The sequence below is a fragment of the Myiozetetes cayanensis genome, unplaced genomic scaffold (genome assembly GCF_022539395.1).
Source record: "Myiozetetes cayanensis isolate MyiCay16 unplaced genomic scaffold, myiCay2020 scf4, whole genome shotgun sequence".
In the NCBI taxonomy this organism is placed as follows: domain Eukaryota; kingdom Metazoa; phylum Chordata; class Aves; order Passeriformes; family Tyrannidae; genus Myiozetetes; species Myiozetetes cayanensis.
In genome coordinates, this window is record NW_026087631.1 from 15,515,345 (window position 1) to 15,541,078 (window position 25,734).

The window sequence follows — 25,734 nt, forward strand, 5'->3', positions numbered from 1 at the left end:
CGCCTCAGGGGCGGTGCGGGACCGCTGCCGGGGCGGGCCGGGTCGGTGCTGGCTCAGGGGCAGTGCTGGCTCGGGGGCGGTGTGCGGAGGCAGGTGCTGGCTCAGGGCGGCTCAGGGGCGGTGCAGGCTCAGGGGCGGTGCTAGCTCAGGGGGCGGTGCGGGGGCGGTGCTGGCTCAGGGGCAGTGCTGGCTCGGGGGCGGTGTGCGGGGGCGGTGCTGGCTCAGGGGCGGCTCGGGAGCGGTGTGCGGGCGGTGCTGGCTCAGGGGCGGTGCTGGCTCAGGGGCGGTGGTGGCTCGGGGGCGCTGCGGGGGCGGTGCTGGCTCAGGGGCGGCTCGGGGGCGGTGCAGGCTCAGGGGCAGTGCTGGCTCGGGGCGGTGCGGGGGCGGTGCCCGCTCAGGGCAGGGCAGGGCGGAGCGGAGCGGAGCGGTGCGGGCGGCGGCGGAAGCGGTCGCCGTGCGGGCGGGGCCGGCGTTGCCAGGCGGAAGCGCGGCGGCGGTTGGCGTTTAAAGGCTCCGCGGCGGCAAAAGGGTGGCGAGCGGCGGCAGCGCGGGCGGGGCGGCCCCAGCCTCAGCCCCGGCGGCCTCCGGGCGGAGCGGGGAGATGGCCTCCAGAGCCGCTGATCGACTGCTGATCGTCGTCTCTGTGCTGGAAGGTAACCGGGCGGGGGTGGGACGGCCGCGGCCTCCCGGAGGCTGCTCGTCGTCTCCGTCCAGAAGGGAATGTGAGGGAGGGGTGCTCGCTGCCTCCGGAGGTGTTTGCTCGGGTGGCGAGTGGCGAAAGCTGAGCAACTTTATTTGAATAAACAGGCTGTTATAGTAAAGCTGCGGACGTACATACCTTAAAGCCAGGGCTGGCTACCCCCAACTCAAATTTGGAGGTATTTACCCAATATATTATCTAAAATGAATGGGGAAAGCAACCATTCTGCCTTGATTTCTTTAATATTTTTTTTCCTTTATTTATAAGCGGTATTCTGGTGTTTCTATCCCTTATTAGTAATCTTCTGTAAGTTTTTATGTAGTGTTGACTTGAATGCTATTCGTTCTTCATCTTGTATTTCTACAGATTTTACTTGCTGTGGTCTAATTAGTGTGTGAGTCCGGGGGCTCTCTTTTTCTGTTTTGGGTTGTGCTTTTTGTTTTGTTTGGTTTGGGGTTTTTTGGTGGAATGATTTCTCTTTGTCAGGTAAATCCCTTTAACTCTCTATCCACGTATGTAGTTTGCCAATGGAGCTTAGAAATAAGTTCCTGTTCCCTGACATGCCCATAGTCCTCTCCCCACACTGTGATATAAGTAAATTTTAAGTGTTAACTTCCTCCTGTAATTTAAATTGTTAATCAGAATACAAGATGATGCTGAACGCAGGACAAATCATAAACAGCTTTAGACACTTTCCTGATCTGGTAATGACTTTTTTTTTTTTTTTTTCCTCAGCAAGTGGCTGGTAAAACACATTTTGCTACTTTTATAAGATCACGTTATGCTACTTAGGTGTGGGACAGTCATAATATCTACAGCTGAAGCAAAAAATTCATTTGCTTTCTCTCACCTGCTTACTTACCTATTATGACTCATAGATTTCTCAAATCATACCAATTGCCTAGCTTCTTTCTCTCAGTTCTTTTTTACTTAATGTCTTGTTTCTGGATGCTTCAAAATAGGGTTTTGTGTTATGTTCTTATTTCATACTTTTGCATAGTGTGAAGACTTTTTCCTTTTAATGTGAAGAACAACTGTAGAGTAAGTGCAGTGAAAGTTATACGGGAAAATAATTTTATGTAATCATTTTATGACATAAATCTGAGCTCTTTGAGTAAGTGGAGGGAAGGTGGTACAGGAAGTTAATTTTATGTATCTGTTTGTGGTATAAATCTGGGCTCTTGCTTCTTTCTTAGTGATGGCACATAACTGGTACACTGTTTTACAGGGCGCTGTTTCCCAAAACGACCCAAGCACAATCTTATAGTTGAAGCGAAGTTTGATGGTGAACAGTTGGCTACTGATCCCATAGAGCACACTGATCAGCCAGAATTTGCTACAGAATTGGCTTGGGAACTTGATAGGAAGGCACTTCATCAGCACAGGTAATGTTAAAGAGTTAAGTATAATTTGGCGATAAAATTTGATTTCCTTGTCTTTACAGTTACTGAAATATTATCTTTGTGTTACTGTCAGCTAGACTGGTTTTTAAGACACTCTTTTACTTTAATCTAGCATAATGTTACCTTAACAAAAAAGTATATGGCAGGATAAGTAATGTTTAAAAATTCTAAAGGGTATGTTTTTACACCATGAAAAAAAAAACACAGGAGCTTAGAGCAAATTATTGATGCTATAATTCAAGCATTGGATTCAAGCTTTCTTATGTATATTGTGGCAAAAAATTAACTTACTTTACATAGGCTTTTCAGGCTTTAAGTTGCTTTTGAAAATGGCAGGGAGAAGAGCTGAGAAATTGAATGTTTGCATAACTCTCTTTTGGTTTTAACTTACAGTTTGTAATACTACAACATTATTTCCAAAGAAATTAGAAAGACCATGTTTTCTTTGTTTGACGAGAGAAGAAAACATGTGCTAGACACCTTATGTAGTTAGTGCCTGTATGGAGTTAGGTGCTTTATACAACCTTCTCTGTAAGTCCTGTTTTTAAGATTCAAGTTCCTTGTGAGGCACTGTGCTTATTTCTTTTATGTGGATGAGTTTGTATTTATTTGTTGCTATTTCTTTTTAATAGCACTGGAGACTCAGACTCCAGTACACTCCTTCTACAAAGTTGAACCACTTGGTTCATTCTCTCACTTAATGATGAGGCTACAATACACTCAGTATAAATACAGTTTCTGACCTAATGAAACTAGTTATATAAAAAATAATTTTTGTGTTATTTGGCATGCTTGGAAGTTATGAATTATTTTTGAGAACTAATTGCAGAGGTAACTTTTAGTATTTCAACTGAGTTACTTTTTCAGGCTGCAGCGTACACCTATCAAACTTCAGTGTTTTGCATTGGACCCTGTGTCTTCAGCTAAAGAGAATATAGGCTATATTGTACTTGATTTGAGAGCTGCACAGGAAAAGAAGCAGGTATGTCATGAGGTGTAAAGCTTTAAAAATTGTTTTGACAGCAGTACTGTTACTACAATTTGAATTAAGGCACAGGCTAAACTTTTGAGTCTTGTTTTGGAGTATGACGTTACTGGATCTTGTATGGTGACCATGTGTGGGGGGGTTTGTGGTTTTTTTTTTTTAGGGGGGTCTCTTTCTTGACTCAGAACATACACAAATCAAAGTATTGCTATACTAATCTTGCTTACTTATGAATTTGATAATTGGATCACTTGCAACCAATAATTCTACACAATTTCATTATTTAACCACCTGTAAAAATTGGTGGAAAAGAGTATGTTCAGCTAGTATTCTAGGAACCATTTTACAGTATAATATAGAGAGTGCTGGTGAACGGGGCTGCATCTAGGTGGTGATTGGTCACCAGTGGTGTTCCCCAGGGATCGGTTCTGGGCCCAGTCCTGTTAAATATCTCTACTGATGATCTGGATGAGGGGATTGAGTCCACCATTAGCAAATTTGCAGATGACACCAAGCTGGGGAGGAGTGTTGATCTGCTGGAAGGCAGGAGGGCTCTGCAGAGGGGCCTGGATAAGCTGGAGATATGGTCTGATTCCAATGGGATGAGGTTCAACAAGGCCAAGTGCCGGTCCCTCACTTCGGCCACAACAACCCCTGCAGCGCTACAGGCTGGGCACAGAGTGGCTGGAGAGCAGCCAGGCAGAAAGGGACCTGGGGGTGCTGATTGACAGGAAGCTGAACATGAGCCAGCAGTGTGCCCAGGTGGCCAAGAAGGCCAATGGCATCCTGGCCTGGATCAGGAACAGTGTGGCCAGCAGAATGAGGGAAGTGATCCTTCCCCTGTACTCAGCACTGGTGAGGCCACACCAGTGTTCAGTTGTGGGCCCCTCAGTTCAGGAAGGACATTGAGGTGCTGGAACAGGTCCAGAGAGGAGCAACGAGGCTGGTGAAGGGACTTGAGCACAAGTCCTGTGAGAAGAGGCTGAGGGAGCTGGGGTTGTTTAGTCTGGAGAAGAGGAGGCTCAGGGGTGACCTCATCAGTCTTTACAACTCCCTGAAAGGAGGTTGTAGCCAGGTGGGGGTCGGTCTCTTCTCCCAGGCAATCAGCAGTAGGACAAGAGGGCATGGGCTTAAGCTCTGCCAGGGGAGGCTTAGGTTGGATATTAGGAAGACATTTTTTTCAGACACCGGAATGGGCTGCCTAGGGAGATGATGGTTTCGCCACCCCTGGAGGTTTTTAGGATGAGGCTGGATGTGGCACTGGGTGCCATGATCTAGTAACCGCAGTGGTGTCGGATCAAGGGTTGGACTTGATGATCTCGGAAGTCTTTTCAGACCTGGTTGATTCTATGAGTCTATGATAATAGTGTACTCAAAATAGCCCAAATTTTTAGAAATAAAAACCAAGGTATATTTCTGTAGATGATGAAATAGAAGTGCTAGAGCAAGACTGAGTTTTCTGTAATAATAGTATGTTATCTTTCTTGGGTTTTAAAGTGCTTTTGGTTTTTATTTTTGTCTTAAATTTTGTAGGCACCAAAATGGTATCCATTGCTTAGTAACAAGTACCCTAAATTTAAACCTGAAATACAAATAGGTGTTGTGTTGGAGACGGATTCAAAAGCATTGGTTGATGACTTTAAAGCCAAGGAGGCACCCCCTAGAGAAGGAAAGGGTAAGTAACATAATATCATTCACTTTGAATTTAAAATGTTCCTGTGCTAGATGAACATATTACTTGTTGCAAATGTATTAAGTCTCAAATTTAATTTCACAGCAGTTCCAATGCAAATCCTTTGCAGCTGATTAATGTACCTTGTAGTAATAAATTTTTCAAGGATGCTTTACTGTGGTAGTTGTGTGACAGGTTGCAAACCAACTGACTTTAAAATGGAAATCACTTAACTCCCATGGGCATTTTGCTTGTATTTCTGGGCTTTAGAAAGTTCTGTAATGCAAGAAATAAGTAAGGAACTTCTTTACAGAGTGTAAAGTTTCAGTAGTTTGGACTTGTAATTGTAACAGTAAAATGTTTCATTTATTGGGTAGGCTTCTCTTTTTTTGGTGGGTTTTTGTTCTAGTCTTTCAATTTTTAGATCATGATCTACTGTTAAGGATTTTTTCTAGTAATTTCTTCTTACTGTTGGGACTCATTCTGATTCTGAATTCCCTTGTTCGTTTCTCTCGAAAGAAATTTGAAATGTGTCGAAAACCTATTGTGTCAAAAATGTGTCAAAAATCTATTGGAACTCAAATGTTAACAATAGTAGATAGCTTTGTGCTGTGCCTTTCGGTCCCTTTTTATCTGTGGTATTTTTTTTTTTTTTAATACAAGTTAACACTTTTTAAAAAACAAAGCCAAAGTCTTAGAAGATATTTGAAAGACCTCCAAGAAAACCCCCAAACCCATAATTACATTCCCCCCTTCCCTGGTCTCCTACCCAAAAGCCTATCTACTTGATTTTGGAAAAATGAGCCCTTGGTACATCTAGTGGATTTTCTCCTACTTAGTTTACGATACTTTGTGTTCTTGCCCTCACAGTAACTTTTCCCCAATTCTAAATTCATCCTCTGCTTATGATCCATGGCTCTGATTTTGTAAAAACGAAGTGATCAGTGGCAAGTCTTTTACAAGGTTTCTGGCCCAGACTTCACCAACTTGGCTACATTTCAAGATGGGTTAAGACAGTATTTAAGTTTCAGTGTAATTACACAGCCTTCAGGTTCGCAGTGCAACCCTGTAAAGTTTGTAAAGGAGGCAAGGAACTATTGTAAATGATTCATTAGTCTGAACTTCCCATAAAATGTTTGAGCCTGCAGGCTTTCCTACTCCTCATAACATTGGCCAAAAATACAAGAATACCCTTCTGCCTTCACCCAGCACTGTTTTCTACTTCATGTTTTCTGTGAAATAATTGCTACAAACAAGTTTGCCAACTTTTTATTTCCTTCTGTTGCCTCAGAATTAGTCCATACCATATTTAGGTAACAGGGGAAAACAAATGTGTGGGTTTTCGCAGGTATAAAGTTAATGTTCCAGACACTGGGTATGACAAAGCTGGATTACCCAGTTCAAGTCTAGTCAGACAGTTTTCCTTTTAGGATACATATGCCTTTATGCCTTTTTTTTGGTTTTTTTAATGACCTAAGTTGTCTAAAGTTCTCAGTGTTTGAAATGGAGCCTTTTGGTTCCAAAATGCTATATGATTATTTCTATTTGGTGTAATCTGAGAGGCTTTGAAGTGGGTTGAATTACTGGTATTACAGAGCAGAAACTAGTAAATCAGAATACAGTGTTCTATGCACTAAAGACTGCAGATGAAAAATCTTTAAATGAAACATTCCAAAAGTCTGTGGAATGGCACAATCATACTTGTTTGAGCAGGTTGCTATATCCAGTTACTGTCTTGTATTTCCTTTAATGAGCACAATAAAGAAACATCATGATAGACTCTAGCCTAGTCAAGTAATCTTCCAGTTACTGTAATGTCACTCACTGTAACACTAAATAAAAATATGCACTAGAATTCTGTCTAGCATAGTGTTCAAAATAACATCTGTACTCACTGAATAGAAATTTATTTGAGAATTTTTTTGTAGCTATGTATAAGTACACCTAGGGATTTTTTTTGTGTTTTGCAATGCTTTGCTACTAGTCATCAAGATCTTTATTTGCAGTTTTCTCTCCACGTGTACAATACTTAAAGGTAAAATTAGAATCAGATTGCTGCAATAAGATCACTAGTTACCTATGCTTTTTTTTGCTCTCTTAGTAGTTACCCTTTTTCCTGGGCTAGACCCTAAAAGCATTGTACCGGTCTTGAATGAAGAAGAGGGCTATCATCAAATTGGACCAGCAGAGTATTGCAGAGACTACTTTGTCTTGTCTGTAACCATTGCATTTGCCACACAGTTGGAACAGGTTTGTTTCTTTGCTATATGTAATTTTTAAGAAGAACTGTCCTACCTTTGTATTTTCACCTTCCCATGTTTTATTTCTAGTTAGGATTTTTTATTGTTTTCTAATTTTCCTGCAATAAATAGCCTTGTCCTATGTTGAATTTGTATACATTAGTTTTCATTTTAAAATATTTTATGAAGGCACTGCTTGTTTCTAAGTATTTGTGCAGTGCTTGATGTTACTGAATATATAATGTCAGTTACAGCCCTTGGTGCTGCCAAATCTTAAAGGTCATTTTGCAAGTTATTGTTATGCTTGTAAATTGTTTGCGCTTTTTTTTTTTTTTTAACTTCAGTTTGGATATATAAAATTTTTCTGTTTAGTCAAACTAGGATTTAGGTCAGCTGCTTGGTGGTTTGAGATCACTTTAAGCTGTCTACAGAAGAATTACTGTAACTCTACTTCAGTCAAAGAGATGCATTATTCTCTTCTGAATCTCTTTCAGTTAGTTCCTAGTACTATGAAGCTTCCTGATCGACAACCTGAGTTTTTTTTCTACTACTCATTACTGGGAAATGATGTCACAAATGAACCTTTCACTGATTTAATTAATCCAAACTTTGAACCAGAAAGAGCTTCAGTTCGAATACGTAGTACAGTTGATGCCCTTCAAGTTTATCTTTGTACACAGTCAAAATTGCAGGTAAGCTGTTTCATCTCAACTGTGAAATGAAAATAAATAATGAAAATAAAAGAAATAGAACATGTCACAGGCTGAATCTGGGAAGCATTTCTGTTTCCGAAACTAAGATTGTGTTGCAGTGGTTTGGCCCAAATACGGGTTGATTCTCTTGCTGGTATGGGGGAAACTCTAGCAGCAGGTTTCCCATCTCAGGTGGAATATGGACTTTATAATATAGTTGCCATAGCAGGCTGGTTTACATGTCATGATAAAAGGTGTTACTGGAACATGATATACCAAAAGAGCTAATGTGGCATTCCCCAGAGCTCTGAGCTCTGGGACCTTCACTGCAATCAGACCATCTGCAGCCCGGAGTCCCGCTTTGTGCTGCCTATGCTAATCCCACGCCAGCTGCTCAGGTCATTCTTGCCTAAGTTCTAAAATCACTGTCTTCAGCACTCTCTGTGAGTTAGAAAGGACGTATGGCTTTTTTCCCCACTCATTAGCCAAATGCTGTTTTTAAATATACTACAGACATCTTTGGGCTGTTATGAGACATCTTTAGCCTTACCTTTAAATGGGGGACATGGTTTAGCGGTAGAGTTAGGTTGACAGTTGGACTCAGTGACCTTAAGGGTCTTTTTCCAACCTAAATGATTCTATGATTCTAAATATTAAGTACTATTTAGAGTCTTTATTGCAGTCTGCACGTGGCTCACAATTAATTACAAGAGACTGGTTGAATAAGGGTAGTATAGGGTTTCTATTAGTGTAGCTGGTAAATAAGGATGTTAGTTGTACAAAGTCTTGGATCTGGACCCTTTTAAAATTATTTTCCTTAAAGTCTGTAGAGACCATTCTAGTTTTGTTATCCAGCATTGTTTAAGAATGTTTTTGTTTAAGTCTTATATTATTTAAGATTTTTTTTCTCTCAACTCTAAATATTTTTCAGTTTTTGGAGAAACCTATGCACTGATGTGTTTGGAATTTAATCTTAGTCTTGAAACAAAGTATTTAATATAGCATACATTATACATATATACATATACAGAGAATTATACAGGTTTCTGTCATGTGTAAAGAATGACTTTTTGAACAAGAATTGTCGTGAGGTCAGATCCACATTTTGATTTACATTTTTCTTTCTCTGACTTCTCCTTCATCTTCTTAACATTGAAGATACAGGATCAGAGCACTGTCCTCAGATTCTAAATTTTAATATGTTTTTCCAAAAATTAAGAGTTTTTAGTTTTAAAAGGTGCTAGTAGTCAGACTAGAGTGTGTATATATGTAGTGTATGATTGTATTTGTATATATGTGTGTATGTATGTATATATACACACACATAGGTGTGTATATTGGCAACTGACACTCTTTAGCATGGAAGTTTTCCTTGAGTGTAATAAATATTAAGGATCAGAATACAGTGTTCTGATCTGCTAAATGAAAATTGAAATTACCCTTATTTGGGAAAGAGCAAGTTGGTATGTAAGTTTCAAAGAGTAACTTTGAGCAAAATAGATTATCTCAGTGTGCTGGTTTTGGTTTTTTTAAAGATTCATCTTTTACTTAGATTTATAAATATTAAACTGTGTAAGGAAGAAACAGTTGAGTCAAGTTTTCGAAAGAGAGTAATGGTGCTTACCAGGAATTAAGAACAGTACTTAATTCCAAAAATCCTTGCTGCTTAAGTGGTGGCTAAATATATGCAGAACAGCTGAGCTTTCAAATAACCTTTCTCTTTACCTTGCAGTCATGCATTTTATATGCCTATATGTTAAGGGCAGGAGTCTGTGCTGTGTTTAGAAGCCACAGACTGTTGAATTAATTCTATGGAAGGAATGATATGACAGGTCCTCAGAAGGGGAGTGCAGTGATCTGCTACTGCCCTAGCAGTGGGAAAATACTGGCATTTCATAGCTGTTCATATTCTCAGCATACAGGGACTAGGCTTGGGACAATAATTTGTTGTACTTATGCTATCTGTAGTGGAGGGTGCAAAGACAGTTCAAGGGAAAATTTCACATACCAGATACTTTCTAGCACCTCTGTGTGTGTACAGATCCATCTTTGCTGTGGAGACCACTCTCTTGGAAGCACTGAAATACCCTTGTCTGGACTACTAAAGAAAGGAAATGTGGAGATTGATCAACACCCCGTGGCAATAGAGGGATCATTTGTCCTTGTTCCACCAAATAGAGCTAAACAGAAGCTACCGCAATTGCCTTTGGATCTGGCTCCTACTCTTGGGGTATCTGTAGTTCTTCAAAGGGAGAGCATGACTGCCCAGGTATAGCTTACCCATTTACTGCTGGCTTAGACACTGTTGCACATTTCATGTTAAAAAATAATTGGTATTCCTAAGATGTAAATGACAGTTGATTATATAAAAGAAAACTTGAAATAATTAATTGCATTATGTGAATAATCTTTTAGTTGCCTTATTTTTCTATATCTGAAAAATAGTCTCAAACTATGAAAGTATTGTAGACAGAATTTTTCAGTGCAAGCCATGATAAGTAAGAAAACTATATCACTTCATTCAGCCTTTGATTCCCTTAAATCCTCCAACTTAATCTAAAACAGCCACAGGAGAAAGTTCTTTCACCTGTTAGTGGAAAAACAGAGAGCCTGCAGCAGAAGTCCCAGAAGGTCCCATCTCAAGCTGATCAATGTTCTTCAAAAGAAGATGTGGCAACAGAAAGTGAAGTGGAAAGCCTTAAGTTTGAAAAAGGCACAAACCCAAGGAAAATGGGTATGTGGTATATAATTTTTTTGCCCGGTTGTTGTGTGATCTTGGGTCATACTCTATTCATTTGCAGTATATTTTGAAGTTGTACTCACTTGTGATAAATTTCAGGCAAGTAATAATTAGTTGCATAAAATAAATAGCAGGAGGGGCATAAGGGGATAAATGCTGTGAATTGAACATAATGGTTATTGAGAACACTTGAAAGAGCCAGATTAGGGATTTGGTGGTATATAGATTATAAGTGATGTGGATTGTCACCAGCTTGAAAAATCGTAACAGAAGTGTTTGGAATTTCCTGAATTTGTGAATGAAAAGGCTTAGTGAAATACCTGCGAAGAAACATTTGCTCAATGAGGAGATGAAACAGTCTAATGTTCACATCTATTAAATACAAAGGCAGGGGTAATGTGGGATTTTTAAAATTTCCAAGGAATTTACTATGTGGATAATAATTTGTGAAGACAAATGTTCGTATTGTACAGATTCCTGGACAAAACCAAGCAGCTGTTTTTTTTGTTTGGTTGGTTGGTTTTGTTTTTCTTTATATTATCCTTTTCTTTGTACTTGGTAGCCCAAATAGCCTTCTAAGACTTGTTTCTGATTTGAGAACTGTGTCAGGGAGAAGTGGAAGAGGAACAGACATGAGAGAAGAAGAAATGCTATAGTAGTAGAATAAAACTCAAAAGAATGTTATTTTGCTAAAAATTACTGAACATGAGTCTTCTTAAGAAATGATTTATGAATAAAGCAGAATTACCATTTTCCTAATGATACTTGTATTGCTGGTCTTCTGCAGTTGGTGCTAAAGACATCCGGTTCTGTAGTGGAAAATCCAGGTCCCAGAATGTGCTCTCAGGATCTGTGTGCTAGTTCAACCAAGTTTTCTTTCAATCCTAACTGATCTTATCTAAGCAAGGATTAAGCCCTTTTTATATGGAATGTAACAAGAAAGTATTGTAAACCCAGCATCTGGTTTGAATCTATGTTTAAGAAATCCAGGATTGTGCTTTTTTATTTACAGTAATAGTAATTTTATAACTCTGTTTTGTTAAAATGTAAAACTTTTCATTTCATATTTTTCATTCAGGGCTGGTGTCTGGATGCTGCCAAGAGGTTAACCAGAAGTACACTGAAGAGCTTCCACCTTTCAAATTGCAGAGCAGAGCAAAGTCACCTCTATTAGATCTGCAAAATCCCAGTAATGCAAAATGTATCCGATTGCGTACATTAAATAACATTTGAATATAGTAGCAACTTAAATGAATATTAACAGTAGGCTGTATGGCCTTCTTACTTTCATATCTGTGATGACCTTAAAATTCCAAACAACCCATTTCTTGCACCAAGCAATCTACTGACTTTTTTACTTAATCACTTAAAATTATTTTTTCCTATGTTATGCTAACTAACTGATGTTGAAGCATTATGGCTTTTTTCTTTTCTGGATTGTTTCTGTTAACGCACATAAAACACCTAGAAACAAGGAGGCAAAACAGTAAATTATGTATTTCTTTTAAAATTACAAGAATGGAAACATTTTAAACAATTATGAAGAAAGGGTATCAGGACAAGTAGCGCTTACAAAAGGCAGTTGAGTTCTTATCTGACAGTTTGTTTCTCTCTTTGCTTTTTATAGGGACATGGTAGCTCCAATAACCTTCTAAGACTTGAACAAAATGTCCTAAATGATTTTGGAGGATACCTTTTGGTAACCCTGTCTTTAAGACTTGGGAGTTTGTTTTACTCTTTGAAAGGAATATTGGGTCCCAGTGTAAGGATGTGAGAAGCCTGGGTGCAATTAGACAGACACTCAATGTAGCTTCTGCTTCCTAAATTATAAAATAGATGTGACATAAGCAGATGTGCTTTGCAGATCTAGCCTAGAGCATTTTAGTTTGCTTCAACAGCTAAACCTCAGCTTGGGACCAATAGTTGCTGCTGCCTTACGCAAGCACTGTAATTGACCTGGTGCTGTGTCTTTTTAAGTCCCAAATAAAGAGGTTAGTTATTCAAAGCTACCTAAGTTCCTACAAATCATTTTTTTTTCTGCATGCCCTCAAGTTGGCATGCCCTCAACTGTTGAAGTTTTACAGCATCCTTCGGAAGAATTTGATATCTTGGATCTTAGTCTGAATTTTTTTTCAGTGTGTTAAACTAACATAGCTTTGAAGATAATTAAAGTAAGGAAAAATATGATAGTCTTTTAGGTAGATTTAAAGTATTCTGGGTGTTTGGTGTTTTTCCTTTGGAAGCAGTAACTTACAGAAAGAGTGGCTATTCTTCATGGTATTCATTTATATTACAAGGAATCAAAATCTCGTAGGGAAGCAATCTATCTTCTTGCATTCAAAATGAGACACTAATCTTTGATATATTATGTTATTTTGGGCAGAACAAATTATAAAAAATGCACACGAATTCTCTTTTGTGTTTTCAGCTGATAGTGGTCCAGTAGCAGCATCTCAGCCCAACCCTGTGGGTGTGTCCAGTTCTTCTGAGCCTGTGTCTGCACAGAAAATTGTTATTCCAGCATCCTCACACCATTTTTGCTTTTCAATAGACTTAAGAAGTATACGTGGTCTGGAAGTTGGTTTTCCAATAAATTGCATTTTAAGGTACAATTTATTCTTGGTAATAAAAGTATCTTTCTTTTCAATACAAAGCCTTTATAATCAGAATTATTTCTGGTGGTATGCTTCTTGATGCCTTTTATGTAGCTGATTCTCTATAACAAAATACTTCAGAATGTTCATCTGGCTCATCACTAAACTAAGCATTAAATATGGTGTGAAACTTCACCTTTCACTGTAATTTGTAGTAAATCTCACTTGAATGTCTGAGCTCTGAAGATAAGAAACATCATTCAATCTTTAAAGGAAAAGGAGAATTACTTGTCTTGCTACTTTCTGGCTACATTGCCAGCTGATCAAAGAAGTGATTTACAGTCTTTTAGTAAGAGACAGCTTACTGGTTTATGTGTGACAGTGAAGCTAAAGGAAGCACATTCTATTTTTCATGCGAACAATCAGTGTAGTAAATGCATTATTCTGAGAAGCTCATAGATACAGGATGATTTTGATGGCTTAAAAAAAATAAAATTTGTATTAATGGGATGTTAGTTACTGATGGTATATTTGAATTCACTGGTTAATAAGTTTTCACCGTTTGCCTTCTAAGTTTCCATTAGGGTCATTGTGGCACACATTATCTTTAAATGGTGATTCAGTGTGAGAACAGTGAATATTTCTGGCTAGGGAGGTGCCTCTGCACTTGCGTTGACTATTTTCTGATAGTTTACCTGGTCACTAGGAAGTGTAGTTGTAGTGTTGATTCCTGGAGTTAGTTTTAACTGCAGTGAAAGATGGGGTTGGGGTGTAAGGGTAGAATATTTTAAAATACAGCTAATATAGAATGCATCATTAATGCCTTTCTGTAGGCTACATTATTAGTGTGTGGAAAGCAGCAGTCATACAATGGACATAATTTTGTCACTTAAAGACTTTTTCACGTAACATTCCAAAAATTTAATTTGCTTCAGAACAGTGACAACAAATAGGTTTTGCTGTTTCATGCACTTGAATTTTTACAGTCAGTGATAAATATGGCAAGAAACTGAAGAAGAGAAACATCCAAAACCATAAACGTTAAGAGAAGTTACAGGGTAAAAAAATTGCATATTAACTGTAGATTGGAAGCATGATTTTATTCTCGTCTAAACAAGCTCTTTAAGCAGTTTTGCACAGAAGTTGAAATATGCAATTTTATATATAGTGGCATCATTTGATGCAGCATTTATTTTGTTAGTAACTCAACTGACAGCTGGCATCAATTTGAACAAAGTGAAGTTTAAGAAGTTCATGGCCTCCCCTTTGTTATAGTTTATCATACACTGAATTATGCTGGTAGAGTAGTTTCAGTCCACCTTTTAAGTTGCATTGGTAAAATGATTTGACTTTCCTATTGTCAGTTAAACTGTGGGAATTAAAAGTTAACGAAATTTTCAAATGGTTCAGATGTGGTGTATATGTATATTTAGTTATCAGTTTTTGCGTGTTAGACCAGTCTTCACTGAAAATATAGTTGTAAATGTTCTCAAACAGCAATCTAGTAGTGAATATAATTTTTCTTCCTTCTAGTTCTTTGCTCACTTTTTTATAATAATTGCAGATTTTGATAACATATAAATTCATCTGGTTGGGAACATACAGATTATTAAAGCTTTTTTGTCAAAATGACAGTGATTATAAAGTAGCTGGCTCAGTCCTGAAGTAAATGAAAACACAACAGAATTTAGTTCTCAAGTATTTATGTGTACTAGTACAAATTTTCCACAATTTAGTACAAGTCGTGCTTCAGTAGGTAATGTCTAAAGTGGTTTTCTTGCTGCAGAAGATATAATAAAAATTTATCTATTTTTATAATTATTATTTTATTATTTTGGTTATTTTTTTTATTAGGTACTCGTATCCATTTTTTGGCAGTGCAGCACCTATTATGACAAGCCCACCTGTAGAAATCAGAAAGAACATGGAAGTCTTTCTTCCAAAGTCCTATTGTGCATTTGACTTTGCAACTATACCTCATCAGCTTCAAGATACATTCTTCAGGTGATAACTTGCAATTCTGTATCTTAATTAAATTTTTGCAGTTTTTGTTGTAAATGCAGTTGCAAGTTCAAGTATGTTACTTAATATCATCAGTTTAAGAATTTAGTAAAGAATTCAAGTGCTAATGCCAATGAATATTTAATACCCTGCACTTCCAGTTTCTCTATTAATTACGATTAAAGTGAGGAACTCTAGAATTCTTGATTTCATCTCTGTGTACTTACACAGGGATTTTTCCTTACAGAAACAAGTGCTGTTCCTGTAAATTGTTAAAGTAAAGTAACGAAGTACTACTTCAAATGAAAACACATCATTTTTTATTTTTTAATACACAATAACTCATGTATTAAAATATGATGTCTTTGAAAATACAGCAGGTACCTGGAAAGCTGAGCACAGTGTTGATGGCTGTGAAACAGTTTTCCCGGGAATTCCACCAGATTTCAACAAATGATTAAGATTGCGGGGAAAAAAGAATCATCAAAATAGTGGTATTTTGAAAGGAGAGAGGGGAGAGATGTATTTTGAGTGACAGCAGCTAAAATTAATTTATAAGTATTTATAAATTAAGACGATCGAGTTCTGCTAATGTTATTCAATCAATTGCTTTCAGTGTAACATTGTTACTTCTTAGTAATTGCAGAAACGAATAATCTGACCAAACCAAGTGGTGGAGAAGATACAAAGTCAGTCAGTCTTACTCCTCTAAGTGAAATGCAGTAAACTCATCTCATTGTTTGACAATTGTATCACTGATTTGGGCAGTTACTTTTAGAACATGAGGTGCCCAAATGAATAAGAATTCTTCCTCTTTTGTTTTGATGCCTGACACTGAGATTGCTTCTTTGTTTCAGATTGCCTCTGCTGGTTGAATTGTGGCACAAGGATAAAACAACCAAAGATTTACTTCTAGGGGTAGCAAGACTTCAGCTTTCAAATGTATTGGCTTCGGAAAAAACTCGCTTCTTGGGTGGGAGTGGTGAACAATGCTGGCGTCAGACTTATAATGAAACAGTCAGTGTCACAGCAGCACACGGGTAAAACTATTTGAAAAGATATTTAGTTCTATAGCAAGTTTTGAAGAATTGTTTGTTTAGTATTTCCTTGAAAAAGGGCAGGCTCTTCCTGCTTAGCTTTTTGATTAGGCAAACAGGCTGCAGAGTACTGCAATATGGAGGGAGGGAAAAGGCATCCAAGAAATTAAAAGTTAAATTGCCATAGTCATATTATGTAACACCAACACCACTACCAATGTATTTTTTATATACCTTCATATAATCAAGATCCTGGGTAAAATTCACAGACCTATTAAAGAAGTAAATAATTGGAAGAAATGTTACTGAGGTAATTCTGAGTAAGTTAATTACAGAAAGTGCTGATATTCCAGAAAACAGTTAACATTCGGTGTTTATAGTATACTTTAAATGCAACTGACTTCAGTGAAGTTAGGAGGAAAGATACATTCATAGAATGGAGAGGTTTCCTGTTTCAGGATTATTCCTTGTGATAGTAGCAGGGGTTTGGACTTGTATACATCAGAAGAAGCACTATTAGTTAATGTTCTGTCTGAAGATAAATGTTCATTTACACAGAGCAGTGTTGGGGTCTTTAAGTATATGAAGAACCGGTGTTGTTGGTGAAGATGAGTTGTGCTCACAGTCAGTGTCTAGACCCTCATTTTTCCTGTGTGATGGTGGAACTCGTTTATGCCCTTAGAAATAAATTTAATTACTATTAACACTGGAATCAGTTTTAAACCTCTAATGCAACAGATAAGTAAAGCATGCTATATTTGACTCACAGGTAATTTCGGGTTACTGATTGATATCACCCCTTCTCCCACATTGATAGAAAATTGACCTCTGGCTTTGTGTAAACTTTTTTGTGTGAAAGCCAACACGGCCTGACTCTGTGGAGAGTTTCTTTAAGATCTCATTATACATTAAGGTTCATACTTTCACTAATAGTTTGTTAAAATGAAAACTGATTTAACAAAAAACATAACAACCACTAGATGGCATTCTCAAAATGTAATCAGGTCTACATTTTGCTTTACTGATCCCTTCCTATCCTTGTTCATGTTGGTGTAACCTTTTCACAGCGGTATGTTAAACAGACTTACTCAGATTTCTCAGGTCCATTAACATGAATTTGTTTTCTTTTTTACTCAGTGACTGATAAAAAGTTGTAAGAATTTAATGCAGTAATTCATTTTAATGTTGTGTGAATTATTTTTGTTGGGTTTTTTTTTTCTGAATTAGTTTGTTGAAATATCTGATATCTAGGCATTTTTTCGCTGTACAAGAGCAGGTAGATATTTCATATATAAGTGGATTTTAAATTGCCAGTTCTCTGTGGTGGAGTTTCCAGAAATATATTTTTTAGTAATCCAAGGATGGTTTACCACATATGATGTGCTAAGTAACTTATATTGTGGATAACTTGTAAAATAAATTGTAGAAAGCTACTGTTAACACCTAAAAAAGCAAGACTAACCATTTTAACAAGTATCTTAAAATGAAGCCAGCAGTAATACCTGGCAGTTATGTCATTAGAAAGATTTAAGATTGTAGGTACAATTTTAGATCATTTCCTTGGTGCACGGATATGTTGATTATAGTAATCTGTTAGTTAAATAGATTCCTAATGACAAATCATCTGTTTATTCAGAAAGCTTATTGCATAAACTAATCCTTAACAATATACAGAGGAGAGCATGTTTGGGCTCTCATGTAGGCAAGTGTTTAGAGATCTTGAGCTTGCATGAAATTTCTAGGACTTCAGCTTTGCTGGTTTGTTTGTTGGTTTACAATTCACTTTTTGTATTTTTAGACACTTTTCATTAAAATAACATTCTAATGCTGTTTATAGGTCAGGCAACAGAATAGCAGAACTTTCATATGCCACCACTTTGGAAGACTACGGGCTTGTGAAGGTGCAAGAAGTTATGGTGTCAGATTCTTCTCAAGTAAATTTTACATACATCTTATCTTTTTGCCTTGAGCATTTCTTTGAAAAGTTGAGTTTACAGTGAAAAATCCACTCTTAATTTATCAGGGTGTAGGTGCTGGTCAACAACAACATATTCCTCACACTCAGCCTCATTGTGCTCCAGAAGACCATCCAGAACCTCGAGAAACTCTTGAATACAAAGCAGCACTGGAGTTAGAAATGTGGAAGGAAATGCAAGAGGACCTTTTTGAAAATCAGGTTTTTACTCTTTCTGTTTATTACCTAAATTACATGATTGCCAGACAAATTTTAGCAGAATTGTTGAGGGGAATATTACTTGTATTTGTCTTTGCCACTGTTTCAAATAAGAACTAAATTTTACTCATGCAGAGTATTAAAACTTCAGAGGTACACTAGTCTATCCAGTAATCCATATTCCTAAGGAAGAAGGTTAATTCTCTTAAGTGCCTGAAGAAAGTGCTAGATATTGAACTGCAGAATACCCCCTTCAATATTTTCCATTACTTTTTATGAAGTACAGTAGATACGATTCACGTTATGGATGTTAAGTATTAACGCTGTATTTCCTTAGTCTCACTCAAGTATTCTTAAGTATTCCTAATCATATGCTTCTTTTTAAAAGATACTGAGGATCTGGTGTCTGTTTGTTAGGATATTTTTCTCAAACTTGTGTTTACTTTGCATTTTTTTACTTTAGTGTTAGAAATAACTTTCACTATCAGAATCATATACTAAGTCATAAGTTACTGTACAAAATTCTGTTGCTTCAAGAGTTACATCTGTTAGTACTCTAAAACTGCACTTCCAACAATTTTGATCTGGTATTCTGGTTTGGGGGTTTTGTTTCTCTCTCTTGCCTTTAAAAGCTTAAGAAGAAGGAAATGGTCCATATGCAAGCACTTGCAGAAGAATGGAAGAAAAGAGATAGAGAGAGAGAGGCATTAGTGAAGAAAAAGGTAAGGAAACTTGTCCTTACATGCGGTGTAAATCTTACTCTAAATCTGTCATCACTGTAAATACAACAAGAGAAACATATAACAAAGGGTCTGTGATTACCTTTTGCACCTATTAGTATGCATGCATCTAGCCTGCAATGGTGCAAAAACATTAAAAGTAGCCCTTAATCATAGAATATTTGTTTGAAATCCTTAGGTTAGCTTGCTCTATATGGCAGCCTTTTAACCTTAATTGCCTTTCTTGTGTGTGGTCAAAAAGCACTTCTACAGCCTGGCTGTGCATGGCAACCTATTAGCTTTTACTGAGTTAGAAAGAAGGACTCTCCATTGTAAATCCTTAATTAAGAGCTGGAGATTTGTTTTATATTGTAAGCTTCCAAATAAAAATTGTCATTATTTTATTCCTTTTGTTTGTTTGTTTGACTAGGTAGCAGAATATAATGTTTTGGAAGAAAAACTGCAGAAAACCCTGAGAGATCTAGATAAGCGAGAACGACAGCTTTTTAGTGCTGAATCAGAGGTAAAAACTGCTTGGTTATATTAAGCAATGCAATTGCATTAGCTATTTCTTTACGGTTTGAAGTTTCACTTAGTAACAATTGTGAGCTGTGTATAGGATCTGAAATAGCCACATTCACACTGATGAATAGAGAAGCACTAGTAATTTAGTCCACATTTTGTTACAACTGCACTTTTTTACTGAAATAGGAATTTGGTGAACTTTTAAATGGTCGCTAGAATTACAGAACTGTAGATTGGCTATTCTTGACAGAATTAGTGTCATGAAGACATTTATATAACATTAGCACATCTAATTTTAAGTTTAGTACTGTCAGGTGAATACTGTACGTGTGCACAAGAGTCCCTCATTTCAAAAGGTAATTACTAGATTAACTGTTGAAATAGAAGAAGTTGACAAGGAGATCTGGGAGAAACTGCAGTTGTCCAGGTTTTGTTACCCAACAATTTCAGAGTGGATTTGGTTGGTTGGTTGTTTTTTTTTATAGTGACAGAGCCAGAGAGGATACAAGAGAAACCAGTAACTACCATTGTTTCTAGATCTTACTGATTAGCCCCAATATGAGGAAGTGGGGTGTGACTTCAGGGACACTAGTCATATGAAAAGAGAAAGAGAAAAAAATAAACTAAGTCAGATTAATCTTTTTATCATACCGATCCTTTCTGTCCCTGTAACAAAGTTCAGAGAGCTCCCAACACAGGGACTGGCTGGTTTGGTACCCACATTCTCTGTACACTTCAAGATGCAAGTTGTGCTGTAGTGTTCTGACTTGTAACATCTGTGCAAAAAAAATCTGATGCTTTGGTTTGGCCAAGTACATTTCAGTCTGAGTAAAAGTAGTTATTTTGAATCTCTTATATGCTTTTCTCCCAAAACCTTCTCAAAATTCAGTAAGATTCTGACCTGAGGGTTTAGAGATGATAAAGATCAGTGGATTCTGAAAATGTCTAGACAAAATAATGAAGGGTTCATTTAGCAATTACATAGTTTGAGAAATGGCTATTGGAGAGGTTTCTATTCAGCTAGCAGTTTCTGGTCCAGTAGCATCTTTCTAGAAAGTTCAAACATATCAAGGATTGTTTTCCTGTTTAGCTCTATGAAAAAATTCTCTCAATATGCTCAGTTTGAAGACTGCAGTCTTAAATGACCTAAAGACATCTTGGCTGTAGCTGCAACTTTGCTTTCTCTGCAATGAATTAGTATATTTAGCTTTTCAGTTTGTAGTAGAAAGGTGAATATAAAACTTGCCTTTAGCAATCCTGTAGAATCATGTAGAATGTGCAGAAGAGACACAGATAGCTCTGTTTTTACAGTAGTCAAGCAAGAGTATATTTGTAGCTCAAATATAATAATTGGTAGATTATACTAAACTGAAATACAGTAAAAAAGTATATAGCAAACATATAGACAAATGGAATTATTATTGTTTAATTTCGGAAATGGATAACAATTTTTCTGTCATGAATATTAGTAACTGTTACAAGAGGCTTTACTGAAGTAAAACTCTCATCCCTGTGGATTAATATAAATGTCTCTCTTTTTAAGCTTCAAAGAGTAAAGAAGGAGTTGCAAGCAGAGCATGAACGAAATCTGCAGGTGCTACAGGATTCTGTGCGGAGAGCCAGAGAGGAATGTGCACACCAGCTCGAGCTAGAGAGGTCAAAAATCAAACAACTGGAGGAAGACAAGCTTCGCTTACAACAGCAGGTAAGTACACTTATATTTTCTACCTCAACCATTTATCAATTGAAGTGAGCATTTTTGTAAGTATCCAAAGTGGTTTGGAGGCAAGTGCATTCTGGCAACTTTGTGATAAACATTTCTGTTGTTTGGTGAGCTGTGTGCTGAGATCCATCCCTATTTGTCTTGCTTGGTTGTAGGGCCAGTTTGCAATGCAACGCTTATAAGTATTTTTTAACAACTGAAAACGAATTGCAAATAAAAGCATGAAGAACTTGAAGAGCAGTATGCATTTCAGTAATTTAATAAATTATTGTCAAGTAACATCCAGGAAAAACCCAGATAATTTTACTGTGCAGTTTTATTTTTCCACTGCAAAAGAGTATTTCTACTACCCTTACTGAGGTGAAGGGGAGAATCATCTTGTTATTACAGTCTTCTATTCTAGGAGCAGTGCTTTCTAAACTGAGAAAATTCGGACTGCATTCTGTTGTCCTATAAGCTGGTTTTTGCTCTGACAACAAGGCTAGTCTGGCTATTTTTCTTGATTTTTAAAGTATATTGTAAAAGTTACTATTTTTTTTTCAGCTACCACATCATTAGACACCTTATTTGTTGTTAAGTAGACTAAATCTTAGTAATGCCTAAGTGTCTTGCAGAGTACTTAGTTTATGTAAATTAATTACTTGCTTTGGTGTTTTTTGTGTCTGATTTGTGACAGTGATAATGCCATATTAGCTTTCGCTGTTTGAAGAACTGTGTCAGACAAAAGAATATTTTTGTATTAGGAAGAGTTGTACTAGATTCTTGTGGGGTTTTTAGTTTCATATTAAACATTGATAATAACTTCTTTTCTTGTCAGCATATGTTAACACAGTACAGTGACCTTTTTAAAAAATACAGCTAGTACAAAAATGCTGCTAACCTAGAAGATGCTAATCTAACTATTCTACTTGAACAGTCATTAAATTGAGATGAGAAGCTTCAAACTACAGACTGCAATCCTCTTTAAAGTGATAAGTGAATCACTTCTGCATTGTATATGTGGTGTTGGCAGCTACCAGTCCAGATGAGGCAGCCAATAGTTCTTCATGCTCAAGCAAGCAAATGCCACCAGCTAGTATTCTTCATTCAGATTCGTACTTTTGGCTCCTACTGATTCTTTTTAGCTTCTGCAGGCCTTTTTTTTAAAGAAAAAAAAAAATCACACTTACTTTATTCCCTTATTTAGAACAGGCATACAGATCATTTAGCTCAATGTTATGCTGCTGCAATGGTTGGATTTAGAGGGCAAGAAATTGAACAATATGAATGCAATTTTGGTCTATCTAGCAATACCATCAAGGGTTATATGTACTCTCAGCCAGTGTTTCATAGTTACTAACTATCAGTGAAAGTATTCTTCATGAACTCATCTGATTCCTTCTAAAAAGTATTTAGTATTGCAACATCCTGTGGCAGTGAGTTCTAAAATTTAATTATGTGTTCGCATTTTTTGTTCATTTTTATTTTCATTTTAAGCTCATTACTTAATAATTGTAAAGAACCCTGTAGTGTCTGTGTGACATACTATTCCTGATTGTATAGTTGGCTGTCCTACTGTCTCTCTTCCAAACACAAGCCCCACTATGATTTGTTCAGTTTTGTATGAAGGCCATTCTTTCCCGATGATGCTGGCTGTCTTTCTCTATGCTGTTCCTGCTATGCTTCAATATGTGGTGGTTTGTTACCACATACTCTGCATATGACAGGCTTTTGCTTTGTTGAGGGTGGGGTTTTGTTTACTTGCTTTGGAGTTGCAGTCTAAGATCCTTCTCTTTGTAATGTGCAGAAAGTTCCTGTTGTTACCAGATGGGTCTCTCTTTTTTTTTTTTTTTTTTTTTTTTTTTTTTTTTTTACCTTTTTGGGTGAGGTGTTTTTTGTGTCTGTATGGGCTTTTGTGTTGTTTGTTTGCTTTATACCAAGAAGTGTTCTGGAATGAATTTTAATTGTTCTAAACAATATACTTTAACTTTTTCCTTACCTTTTAAAAGGATTTGTTGATATATTATTTTCACACTTAGACATCTAGAGAACTCTACAATTGGATTCGTGTGGAAGTAAGCCCCACTATGTGCAAGAGAAGATCCTTGAAGTATCCGCCTTGAAGTACATCACTCTTACTTCCTGAATTAGGTTTTATTTGTATGATTTGTGTGGTTCACTCTCAAGGCTACAGTTCTTCCAAATTAATTCTGCAGCACTTGAAAGTTTCTCTTCTATTATCTCTAGGGCGATAGCTCTGATTCACCGTAGCTGGGAAATCTCTTTCTCTCTCTCTCTCTCTTCTATGAGGTGTGAGGTTTTTTACTCCCCGTCTCCAACCGCTCAGCTCCTACCGAGGAATTATTCATGGGCTGCCAGTAGGAAAAACTCACTTAACCATGAATCGTCACCATGGATTTCAAGGAGTTAAAGCTTTAAGTCTTTTTCTCCTGCTCCATAGAGGTCCCCCCCAGGGGGGTAAGGTTCTCTCTCAACTTGTAGCAATTGTGTGGGGGTTTTGGAAAAAAATTGGTCTAGAAAAAACTCATGACACTAGCAGTCCATAACCTGAGGTCTCATGGGAAATTCAATTTTTGAAAGTATTTCCAGAAACAAACAAGAAATTAAAAAACATTTTTGTAGAAGTTCAAAGGAGACCTGGCATTTTTCATAGCAAAAGAAATTAGTTGCTGTCTTTGTCATCAGCATCACATCTATATGTCTGCCTTAAAAACAAATAGGTAAAAATGGAAAGGTGATAAACAGCACTACCTTTTGTTCAAGTTGGTTGTTGCAGTTATATGTGAAAAAGACCTGCAGTGTTTTTGTGTGGCTCCCTATGAAGCATCTTTCCTTTCTTTTGTCCATTTTGTAACAATGATAAATGGAAAAGGCAAAGTTTTAGAAGAAAAAAGAGATGACCCAGTTAGGAGATCCAAAGAATTAAAATATTGATATACTACTAGAAGAAGTTGTAGGCTTTGAAACAGAAGTGAATTCTCTAAAGCATTTTCACCCAGTGTTCTAAACTGCTGGATACAATTCGTGGAAATACTTACATTATCTAGTTGGACATAAATACAAGAGCAGCATGTGGGATGATATTCTGCGATGGAATACATCAGTTCTGTGAGGTGCATAAAGTATTTATAGCTGAATAATACTTAACAGAAGAACAACATAAGCTACACTTAGGAAATATGTTACAAAAAATTCTTAATACTTTTAATATGGTATAATAAAAAATGCTGTTAAATATTTGACTTGTTTACCTTGTGTGGCAAATAACTGCATATTGGCATTGTTTTTCAAATTACATGTTGTAAGTTGAAAAGCAACACACTCTCTTTATGAAAATCTTCTTGGAACTGTGGAAATACGCTGTGAGGGCAGAGGTACTCAGGATTAAGTCATTAGTCACTGAAGCCTTTCTACTTCAGCCTTTTTTCTAAATCATTTGGCTGTACCAAGTATTAGTTGTTTCCTTTTGCAGACATTCCTAAAAAAATTGTGAGGGTGAAACTGAGTAAGTAATAAAACTTCATATAGTCCTTCATATAGTAATAAATCCTTCATGTCATAGATAATGCTTTTTTTCAAAAAAATGTGTGTAAATCTTAATAGTTTTGCTTTCTGTATTTCTTCTGCAAGTTGTTTTAGAAATGTGAACAAAAATGTGTATAAATCTCAATCTTCTGTATATGAGGACAGACTTGTTTTTTTCTTTCCAGTTCTGAGTAAAGATCCTCTTTAAAGTTCTTCCTATTAAAATATTGCTGTGTGCCATGGTCAAGAAATCATTAATTATGAATGTGTAGCTTTCAGTGTCTGTTTTATATCAGATAATTGACAGTAAGATGTTTGTTCCAGGGACTAAGAAGTAACTTAAGTTCTGTCATCCAGTTATTTGTCTGTGAATAGAGTTTTCTGCTAAATTGTATGTTGTTATCTTTAATGTAGCTTTATGAAGCAGAAAATAAGCATAAAATTTTGGAGAAGGAGTTCCAGCAATACAAAGAACAGCAAAGCAGCAAACCAGAAATCCAGCTACAATCAGAAATAAATCTTCTCACTTTAGAAAAGGTATACTGGATTTTTCTAGTACTTAAAAACTGTCACAATGGTCCATGCAGTGATAAGGGGGATGTAGAAAAATACTGTGTGATAAACTGGTTAATCTGTCTGTTTTGTTTTACTTTTTTCAATTATTTCTTCAGACTTTAAATATTGAGGCACGAGTAAGGCCAACAGTGGCCATTTATTTCTTTAGAGGAAGCAGTAATGCTAGACGCTAAGGCAAGGAAAAAAACCTAACCTATACATTTAAATAATGATTTATGCTTGGGTTTCTGAACATTTTATTTGTAAAAGAATAAGGAAAAATGAGCACTTTCTTCTGAGGATTAATTTAGACTGGTATTCCATTTTGTGCATGTTCGTAATTAAGTGTTTCTGGAAAGAGATGGTGTTACTTATCAGTGGAATGGAATCACCATCATAAGTTGATTTCTTTAAAAACATACATGCCTTCAGTAGGGGATACTTTGATTA

General features: G+C 36.9%; 1 protein-coding gene across 3 annotated transcripts in view; it reads left to right on the top strand.

The window, feature by feature from the left end:
* The first annotated feature begins 480 nt into the window (after positions 1-480).
* CEP120 (centrosomal protein 120) overlaps positions 481-25,734 on the top strand; it is a 39,244-nt gene continuing 13,990 nt past the window's right edge. The window contains exons 1-18 of one of the 3 annotated variants that reach the window (XM_050330186.1): positions 481-653; positions 1,929-2,085; positions 2,971-3,085; positions 4,622-4,763; positions 6,865-7,010; positions 7,495-7,692; positions 9,734-9,961; positions 10,258-10,426; positions 11,511-11,633; positions 12,861-13,038; positions 14,881-15,030; positions 15,885-16,067; positions 17,902-17,998; positions 18,088-18,240; positions 18,870-18,959; positions 19,387-19,479; positions 21,025-21,186; positions 25,144-25,266. In XM_050330186.1, the coding sequence (XP_050186143.1) occupies positions 602-653; positions 1,929-2,085; positions 2,971-3,085; positions 4,622-4,763; positions 6,865-7,010; positions 7,495-7,692; positions 9,734-9,961; positions 10,258-10,426; positions 11,511-11,633; positions 12,861-13,038; positions 14,881-15,030; positions 15,885-16,067; positions 17,902-17,998; positions 18,088-18,240; positions 18,870-18,959; positions 19,387-19,479; positions 21,025-21,186; positions 25,144-25,266 (2,559 nt within the window). In that variant the 5' untranslated portion in view covers positions 481-601. Of the gene's footprint in view, positions 654-1,928; positions 2,086-2,970; positions 3,086-4,621; positions 4,764-6,861; positions 7,011-7,494; positions 7,693-9,733; positions 9,962-10,257; positions 10,427-11,510; positions 11,634-12,860; positions 13,039-14,880; positions 15,031-15,884; positions 16,068-17,901; positions 17,999-18,087; positions 18,241-18,869; positions 18,960-19,386; positions 19,480-21,024; positions 21,187-25,143; positions 25,267-25,734 lie in introns of all 3 variants that reach the window. The other 2 variants (XM_050330185.1, XM_050330187.1) reach the window with 2 other exon arrangements.